The sequence below is a fragment of the Miscanthus floridulus genome, chromosome 16, assembly GCF_019320115.1.
Source record: "Miscanthus floridulus cultivar M001 chromosome 16, ASM1932011v1, whole genome shotgun sequence".
Classification (NCBI taxonomy): Eukaryota; Viridiplantae; Streptophyta; class Magnoliopsida; order Poales; family Poaceae; genus Miscanthus; species Miscanthus floridulus.
The window spans coordinates 42,091,670-42,101,743 of NC_089595.1; the positions used below are offsets into that span (position 1 = coordinate 42,091,670).

Sequence of the window (10,074 nt, forward strand, 5' to 3'; positions counted from 1 at the left end):
AAACACAATTAGCTCAAATTGTTGCTGCTATACCTCTTTCTGATTCGGGAAAGATTCTGGGGTAACCTGAAACCTCTCTTGAATCGGTTAAAATGGTCTTAATGAGGTACACTAATTGTTTATAGCAGGGATAAAGACGGTGATTCATCAAAGGATAGAATAGAAAAGAAAGAATAGAATAGAAAGAAAGAATAAAAGAATAATAATAAGTCGAGCATTTTGAGCTAATTGTGTACCTCATTAAGACCATTTTAACAGATTCGAGAGGGTTTAAGGTTACCCCAGAATCTTTCCCGAATCAGAAAGAGGTATAGCAGCAACAATTTGAGCTAATTGTGTTTCAACCATTTTATTGAAGCTCATTTGATTTTTAACAACAGAAGTTAAACCTTCAATCTTAGAATTTATATTTTCAAGCATTTTATCGTTTGCCATTAATTCTTTGTAATATTTTCATTAATTTTTGCTTGGCCTAATACCAAATCTCTCTTAAATCGACCTTGGCACGGCAGTGCTGCGCCCTGATCCGTGGCGCGGCAGAGCCGAATGAAACCCCATGGCCAATTCTGCCTGCCCGAGCAGCAAGGCCGCCTAGCCACCGCGCCCGCCGCCCGCTCGGTGGTACCTAGACGGTTTAATCGGAACACGTCACACCAATAGTGGGAGTTATTCTAAGTATTGCTTGACGTAAAATCAATAGTGTATTTGTTTCTGTCTTTTGTTGAATTTTTTTCATGGTCGAATAGAGAATTGCATAAATCAATGATATTTTTTCCGTCTTTCATAATATGGTTAACCACCATGTTAACTAATCGATTACGAAAAATTGGATCAGATTGAAACGAATATTTTTTTAAGGGAACTTATTTATTTGGCTTTTTGGCCCCATATTGTAGGATTGGCGGCGACGCGACTATGGACCCTGGCTTCCTCGACCCCTCGAGCAAGATGTCGGCTACCGGCATCGAGATACCCCAGGACTGCCGGTTTCCGAACTAGTTGCTACTTAATCTTGCATGCAGTGATGCCACGACGCATTGAAACGAATATAAAGCAAATAAATGAAGTCCGTGCGTAAGTTGACAAGCTGCCACATAACATTTTTATTGGTTTGACATAAGTTCGACATAACATAACCAACTAAGCCTGTAAGTTTCGGAAGCCAATAATATTTTGACCTAATAAACTAAGACTCAGGAGTGTAAGGATCCCTCAGACGTCTATGTTTCTTCGGATTTGTTGGCAACACATTGGGAGTGTAGACAGCGTCGGTGTGGTCGTCGTACTCCACCTCAAGAATGGGATACAATGGGTGCTGCGTGGGAGGGCCATCCTGTTACAAATTGATAAACTAAGCGTTAGAATATTTAAATTAACAAAATTCAAATTAACATTATGTAGCATTGCAAAATTTAAACTACTTGTTATGCAATACGAACACAATATGAAAGCACATGTATATATTCAAAGTAACATTAACAGACATATCACACACTAGTAACATAAACAACTTCACTAGGAATATAAACATTTGACGAAACTTCATGAAGTCATCAAAATCAACGTATCACGCACTAGTAAGTACCGATATTTATAAACTAGTATCTATACCCAAAATCCCTAACTAAATAACTAACTATAAACTAAATAATAAATACCTAATCAATCCCTAAACCCGAAATCCTAACTATACTAGAACACACAACCTCAAACCTAAAAACTATCTACGTAAATCACAAACAAATTCACTAACCTAACTATCCTAAATTTGACAAACTATCATAAATCAATAATAATCATAAAACCCTAACTATCCTAAATTACTAACTATCCTAAATTACTAATTATTCTAAATCACTAATTATCCTAAAACAATAATAATCAAAATAACATGAAATCGAGAGGGAGGTACCTTAGGAGCGCGCGGTCTTGACGCGCCGGCGTTCGTGGCACGGCCGGCGCGGGCGCTGCGCGGCAGGAGTGGCCGGGCACGGCGTGGGCGGACGGGCGCGTGCGGCGGGCGCGGCGCGGCGGCGGGGCGCGTGCGGCTGGGGGCAGGCGATGCGCGGCGACGGGTGGGCGGGCAGGGGTGCGTGCATACGGGCGGGCTCGCGCGCGATATTTATTTAGCCCTGCCGCACCATGCTCCGTGGCGCGGCACTGCCGCGCCAAGATCGGTGGCGCGGCATAGCCCTGTCACGTCACCGGTCGCGATTCCGGTCGTCGCCACGTCAGCCCGCTGACGCGCCACCATACATGACGCGGCACAGGCATTTGGCCGCGCCAGGGCAATAGGCGCGGCCAAAAGTGTTAGTTAAAAAGAAACATGCAGTGTTAGATTTAAAATTAGTTTTTAAAAAGTATTAAAATTAAAAAAAAAAATCTCCACAGGAGATCATCAGGGCACCTTCTCCACCCTGGCGCTAATGCCGTGCCCATTTCAAATTCAAAATCTCTCTTGGGCTCGGCGACTTCCTATGGGCCTGCCTCCTCCGGGCCTGCCACCTCTGGCCCTTCCGCTCCAGCCCCAAACCAAGTCTTGGCCCGTGCCTAGTCCAGATGCCTGGCCCATGACCACCTGAGGAAACATTGCCGTGGATCAATCAGATGCAAGATCTGCTTCAATTATGGACATACCTCTGTAGCTTGCCTTTCTAAGGCCCGTCTGCGGCGCGTTTACCGGCCCGTTTCCATGTTGGAAGGCGAGGGGTCACCCTGCCTTAAGTAACAAGAAGATGCCCTCCCCCTCCCCCGTTTGCACCTCACCGCCCTTCAATTCCCACCAAACAGCTATAGTAGCAAACCCTTCCTCGAGCTCTCCGATGGCCAACTTCACTGTCGACCCCTGCCCTCACGTGCAGGCGCGCTGGAGCTTGGAGGACCCGCCCCTCCGCCCACCTCTGCGCAACAAGGTGTATCTGACGGGGTGCTACAATCTAAGGAATGAGGACCTGACGATCATCAAGCTCTGGCCGCCAGTCCACAAGGACGATTTCCACCATCTTGAGTCTACGCTCCGATCCTTCTTCCTCAACATACATCAGGTGCAGGTCGCAGACATGTAGCCCTGCACCATGGGTGATGCTTATGTGCGTTTCAACACCGCTTTAGAGGGGGAGAAATTTCTTGGTCCAGTTTTCCCTTTTGGCAACTACAGAATGAGTATCATTAAGCACGATGAGGCAGAGAACTCCAGATCCTTTGATCTTGATCGTGAAGCTTGGGTAATGCTAATTGGTTTCCCTGAGGATATCCGCACTGGAGCGGCCATTGCAAAAGCTATTTCTGAGTTTGTCATCCTTGTGCATGTCCATGAGTCGAGCACCCTGGCCAGAATCATCGCTAAGGTCTACCTGAATGACGAGGCCAAGATCCCAGACTCTGTCAAGGTCAATGCAGGGCTCCCCCCCAAAGGACGCTCCTGGACAATGTCAGTGTTTACCCTCAAGAAGAAAGGAGTTCCAGAAATGCAAGATGAGGAGGCCTTTGTCACGACTGGTCCACTGCACCCCCTCGCTCCTCGGCCACCATGTTGGATGGGACCCGTGCCACCGGCTCCTTCAGATGCGACCCCAGCTTCTTCACAGGCATATGGGTCCAATATGATGGTTGATCAGGGTAATGCAGGTGGTGCACCAGCTGATGCTACTGCCGATGGTGGGATACAGATTTCTGTCAATGAAGCTGAAAGTGAAGTTGCAGCTGAAGTTTCCGATGCTGCTCCTAAGAAAGTTGTGCCAGATGTGACTGCTCCTGTGGTTCGGAGCCCTGCCAACATGCTGCCTGTATTAGTTGTTGAGAAGCCCAAGCTCCAATCCATCATTATTAAAGATACTCTAGCAGTCCCTGTTGCTCATGGCTTGTTCCCTGCAGCTCCGAGTGCTCCTCCCCAGGATCTTGCACTACATATCGTAACAAAGGTACTCAATTTCTTATCCAAAATCCCTAGATCATGTCCCTTTGCATCTCTCACTTTACTGAATATTGACTTTGACACTGTCATACCTCCTTACTTCAATCATCCTCTAATCCTGGCCCATCTGGCATTGCTCTTGCCTCCCCAGATCATGGAACTAGCTGAGGGTCTAAACAACCTGCTTGATGAGGAGGATGATCTCTTTGAGATCATTGCTGAAGAATTCACCCCACGCACGAGGAGGGCCACCAGAGCCAAGGAACAGATCGATGACAGGTTCCTTAGGCGCAGCAAGAGACATGCTGTAAAAAATCAAGGTTACATGACACCCCCTGTGAATCGCAAGGAGAAGGAGATCCCAAGCCCCATGCCCTTGGCCTGCATCCTGGCCCCAGGAGACTCTGTTGCACCACACCTCACTGAGAACATCGTGCATGGAATTGCAACGGGCTTCCTTCAGATACAGCCTTCGGCTGTGCCTGCTGCCATCCTGAAGGCCGATGTCAATGAAGATCACAACTAGAAGCTTGGGGCTGGCACCACTATGCCTGCTAGTGGTGTTTGTTTTGGTGACGTTTAGGTTGCTACCATTTAGCTTTGATGCCCAGCCTGCGTGCGGGTTTAATAAGAACTCCTCAGCCACTGCTTGGCTTGTATGCAACCTGAACCTCTCAGTTATCAGACTATGCTTGTTCTGATACCTTTGCGTGATCAGTGTTTATCTAGCCACTCAGTTTAAGATTTACTTTTTGCCTTCACCTCTTGGTTCCATGATTATCTTTTTCAGCTCTGTTGTCACTCTTTATTCTATCATCTCTTTGCTTTGTCCTGTTACTATACACATATCTCCTTTGCTCCATGTGTTGCTTTGTTTGGTCACTTGCTGGCCAAACACATGTGCTATTTTTCTACAGATCATAAATGAATAACAACAGAGTTCACAAGATCCTGTCATGGAATGTTAGAGGCATCAATTGCCAGGAAAAATGGGATGCTATTCGTGATAAAATTGTTGAAAGTGCATGTAACATCGTCTGCTTGCAGGAAACCAAAAGAGAGAATTTTGACAGTGCTTACCTGAGAAAGTTTTGCCCAAGGCAGTTCGACTGCTTTGCTCTTTCTCCCTCTGCAGGAGCTTCTGGAGGGCTTCTGGTGATTTGGAATAGTAACCTGTATAGTGGAGACATCATTCAGAGAAATAGCTATGCTGTAACTGTTAAGCTCACCAGCCTTGTTGATAACAGCTGTTTTCACCTGTCCAATATTTATGGACCTGCTCACTCCTCTAGCAAATTGGCTTTCATCACCTGGCTAATTAATCTGGACACCACAAGCTTTTGATGACTAGCTTCTAGTAGGAGACTTCAACTTATACAGATGCCCAGAAGATATAAACAAACCAGGTGGAAATTTCTCTGAAATGCAGATGTTTAATGACACCATCTTGGATTTGAATCTTCTTGACATTCCCTTCAGTGGCAGAAGATTCACCTGGAGTAACATGCAATTGGATCCACTACTGGTGAAACTAGATTGGGTCCTTGTTTCTTCTACCTGGGGGCTCACTTTTCCAGCCACTACAGTTATGCCTCTGTCAAGGCCAGCTTCTGACCATATACCCTATGTTGTCAACATAGGGAGTAAAGTTCCAAAAGGGTCAGGCTTTAGATTTGAAAATTACTGTGTGGGCCAACCTAACTTCCTGGAAACAGTTGATCTCCATTGGAATTCCAGCCCCTTCTATGGAAATGCTGCAAAAACTCTGTCAGGAAAATTCAAACAGACCAGAGCTGGCCTGAAATCATGGAGCAAGAGACTCTCTAATTTGAACAAGTTGATCCATAACAGCAACTGGGTTCTTCTTCTCCTGGATGGCTTAGAAGATCAAAGACCCCTTAACCACCTTGAATCTTCTTTCAGGAAACTAGTCAAAGAGCATCTCAATGGCCTCCTTGAATCCAAAAGAAAGTACTGGAAACAGAGAAACACAGTCAGATGGGTTAAATTAGGAGATGAAAATACAAGCTTCTTTCAAGCAATGGCCACTAATAGTCACACCAGAAAATATATAGGGAGCCTAACCACTGCAGAGAATATCTTGGTCACTGACCATGAATAGAAGGCTGCCTTACTTTGAGATGCCTTCAAAGAGAGATTGGGTGTCAGCAACTTTGTGGGTATCTCTTATGATCTGGAATCCCTCCTACATAGGGAAGAACTTGATTTCCTTGCTGATCCTTTTAGTAATGATGAAATTTCAGCTATGCTTAAGGCTTTGCCCAGCAACCATGCACCTGGTCCAGATGATTTTAATGGTTTCTTCATCAAAAAATGCTGGTCAATTATTAAAGATGATCTCCTAAGGGTAATTCATGACTTTCATAGCAATGTCATTGACATCAGCTGCCTCAATTCCTCCCACATAGCCCTCATCCCCAAAAAGCCCAACCCTGATACTGTTGATGATTACAGACCCATTTCTCTTCTCAATTACTCTTTGAAGTGCATCACCAAGCTTCTTTCTACAAGACTGCAATCAGTCATCACAAGATTGGTTCACCCAAATCAGTATGGCTTCATTAGAGAAAGAACTATTCAGGACTGTTTAGCCTGGGCCTTTCAGTTCTTGCACATTTGTCATCATTCTAAAAAGGAAATTGTCATCTTAAAGCTAGACTTTGCAAAGGCCTTTGATAAGATTGAGCACCAAGTCATCCATAGGTAATGCAACACAAAGGTTTCCCTGAAAAGTGGATAAAGTGGATTGAGATGCTCCTAAGTTCTGCCTCATCTTCTAGTCTCCTTAATGGTGTTCCAGGTAAAAAAATTTAAATGTAAGAGAGGAGTTAGACAAGGTGATCTTCTTTCCCCTGTCCTCTTTGCTCTTGCAGCTGATCTTCTTCAGTCCATCATAAATAGTGCTTGACATCTTGGAGTCCTGAAGCACCCAGTAAGTGAAAATTTTGGAGGGGATTACCCAATAGAGCAATATGCGGATTATACTTTATTAATAGTGCTAGCTGATGCTAGAATCCTCTTCAATCTAAAAGTTTTACTTAGATCTTTCTCTGACTCAACTGGTCTACATGTAAACTTTTAGAAATCCTTCCTGGTGCCTACCAACATTGACAGTCATAGAGCAGAACACCTTGCTAGAACCGTTGGATGCAGAACTGAAAGTATGCCATTCACATACTTGGGCCTCCCTCTTGGAACCCAAAAACCTTCTTTGCAGGATTTTAGCCCACTCGGAGAGCAGGCTTAATGGTATTAGTAGAATGCTATCCTATCAGGGCAGACTAGTTCTGGTTAATTTTATTTTTAGTGCCATGCCCACCTATTACATGTGCAGCCTCTTGTTACCTCCACAAATTGTACAGAGAATTGACAGGTACAGGAAGCATTGCCTCTGGAGCAATGGAGACATCAACAGGAAGGGTACTTGCTTGGCTACCTGGGAACCTGCATGTAGACCAAAGGATGAGGGTGGTCTTGGTATCATTGACATCAAAACCCAGAACAAAGCCCTCTTCTGAAATTTTTAGATAAGTTTTTTAATCATGCAGATACCCCTTGGGTAACTTTGACTTGGGATATGCTCTATCACAATAGCAACATACCACCTCATGCTAGATGTCCAGTTGGCTCTTTTTGGTGGAAGGAAATCCTCAAGCTACATGTTGAGTTTAGAGCCTTGAGCCACTAGAATCCTAGCTTTGGTAACTCAGTTCTGTTCTGGGGAGATGTCTGGAGTGACAACTGTCTTAAAGATCTGTTCCCTCATCTTTACTCTTTTGCCAAGAAAAAGAAAAGTTCAGTCATATTCTACTTGAACGGTGACCTCAAAGCAAACTATTTCCTACCACTTTCAGTCCAAGCCTCTGAAGAATTGGAAGCCCTAGAAATGTTGCTGCAGATGCATGACTAGGATGAGGAAATTGCTGATGCAGGGATCTATACCTAGAACTTCAGTAAGTTTTCATCAAAAAGGGACTATAAATGTCTTCAAGGTACAGAAGTTGCCTCCCCTCTCTTCTCCTGGATGTGGTCTGCTGGCAAACTTGGCAAGCACAAATTCTTTTTTTGGCTACTCCTCAAGGATAGACTAAACACCAGGAACTTGTTAAGAAGGAAGAATATGTATCTTGATGACTACAACTGTGCCATCTGTAATAGTAATGTGGAAGAGACTTGCATGCATCTTTTCTTTGATTGTCCCTTCAGCCTTTCCTGCTGGAACCACATTGGCATACATTGGGATTTAAGTTTGCCACCACTGGATATGTTAATTGAAGCAAGAGCCACCTTTGGCAGCCCCATCTTCAAGGAGATTCTCATCACTGCAGAAATGGGCTGATCTTCTATGGCAAACCCTGCACCCTAAACAGCTGGAAGGCTCTTTTCAGTACTGAGATTGGCTTGATTTGCATCAAGGCCAAGCCTAGCCTTGCTGGCTCACTTAGTCTTTGGTTAGAGAATACAACATAATGTTTTCTGTAATTTTTCGTTTTGAGCTTTGCAAGCTTCTTTTTGCACCCCTCGTGCACCTGTATTTTTGTACTTGTTTTCACCATATTAATACAAAAAAATAGGTGGGGGGGTTTTCCCCCATTGAGCCCTAAAAAAAGAAAAAATCATTCTTAAATTTGATTTTGAAAAAGCCTTTGACAAGATTGAACATCAAACCATTTTAGACGTCCTTGAACACAAAGGCTTCAGCAGTAGATGGATAAGCTAGATAAAAAACATACTATGCTCTGGAACATCCTTAGTTCTTCTGAATGGCATACCTAGGAAGCCCTTCACCTATAAGAGAGGGTTAAGGCAAGGTGATCCACTATCCCCCCTCCTCTTTGTCTTAACAGCTGATCTGCTTTAGTCTATAATCAACAAAACCTAGCTACTAGGTGTTTTGTCTCATCATCTCAGTGATAACTTTGGTGGAGATTATCCAATAGTACAATATGCAGATGACACTTTATTGATTCTACCAGCAGAAGCAAGATTGTTGTTCAACTTGAAAGGCATCCTAAGGGCATTCTCTGTTTCCACAGGCCTACGTGTGAATTTCAAGAAATACTTATTAGTGCCAATCATTGTTGATCGATGAGAACAAGACTAATCATCTGGCAGCCACTTTTGGATGCAATATTAGATATGTCGTTCATTTATTTAGGCCTGCCCATTGGCACCACCAGAGCCAACATTCGACTTTAGTCCACTCCTCATCAAAATTGAAAGTAGACTTGGAGGAATCAGCAACCTCTTGTCCTAGTTAATTTTGTTTTCTCAGCTCTTCCAACTTTTTACATGTTTTTCTTATAGATACCCCCGTAGATCATCAAGCAACTAGATGGATACAGAAAACAATGTCTCTGGAGTGGTGGAGACATAAATAGAAAAGGTTCCTATTTAGCTGTGTGGGAAGTACATGCAGACCTAAAGAGGAAGGTGGTCTTGGAATCATAAACATGAAAAGACAGAACTCAACACTTCTCATAAAGTTTTTGGACAAATTCTACAACCATGCCAACATTCCATGGATGAACCTAACCTGGTGTAAGCTCTATAAGAACAGCCAAAACCCACAACATGCAAGAAGTCATATTGGCTCCTTTTGGTGGAAAGATGTGATAAAATTAGCATAAAAGTTCAGAAGTTTCACCACCTGCGCAATCCAGACAAATGCAATTTGATCCTGTTTTGGTATGACAACTGGACAAACCCTCCCATACAGATATCCTTTGCACAACTCTTTTCTTTTTTCCCAGCAAACCAAATGTTCTTAAAGTTTTCAGAGACAACCAAGTGACCAGATTGTTCAGTTTGCCTTTATCAGCTCAGGCCTTAGATCAACTAGTGGAGATGGACTTGGAAGATAGTTGGAAATATATCTGGAACTGACATTCTTAGTCCACAAAAAAGTCTTATTGATGGGGCGAGGTTCTCGATCTTCCGTCAGGTGATGATAACTATTATTTTGGTGGAGCACAACACACCGATCCGGCTTCAAATCAAAAGACCTGAACCCTGCAACCTTAGCACCATGACTCCTCTGGTTATCAACCATATCACTAATCCGGTTGACCTTGCCAAGAAGGCTATACCCGCAAAACGAAGAACTCAAGAAAGAACTCAAAATAAGCAACTCAATTGAA

At 43.8% G+C, this 10,074-nt stretch overlaps 1 protein-coding gene across 1 annotated transcript; it reads left to right on the forward strand.

Moving 5' to 3' along the window:
* Positions 1 to 3,773: 3,773 nt before the first annotated feature.
* LOC136511521 (uncharacterized) lies at positions 3,774 to 4,570 on the forward strand. The gene is made up of 2 exons (XM_066505566.1): positions 3,774 to 3,920; positions 4,065 to 4,570. The coding sequence occupies exons 1-2, from the start codon at positions 3,777 to 3,779 to the stop codon at positions 4,437 to 4,439; spliced, it is 519 nt and encodes a 172-aa protein (XP_066361663.1). The 5' UTR covers positions 3,774 to 3,776; the 3' UTR covers positions 4,440 to 4,570.
* Positions 4,571 to 10,074: the final 5,504 nt, after the last annotated feature.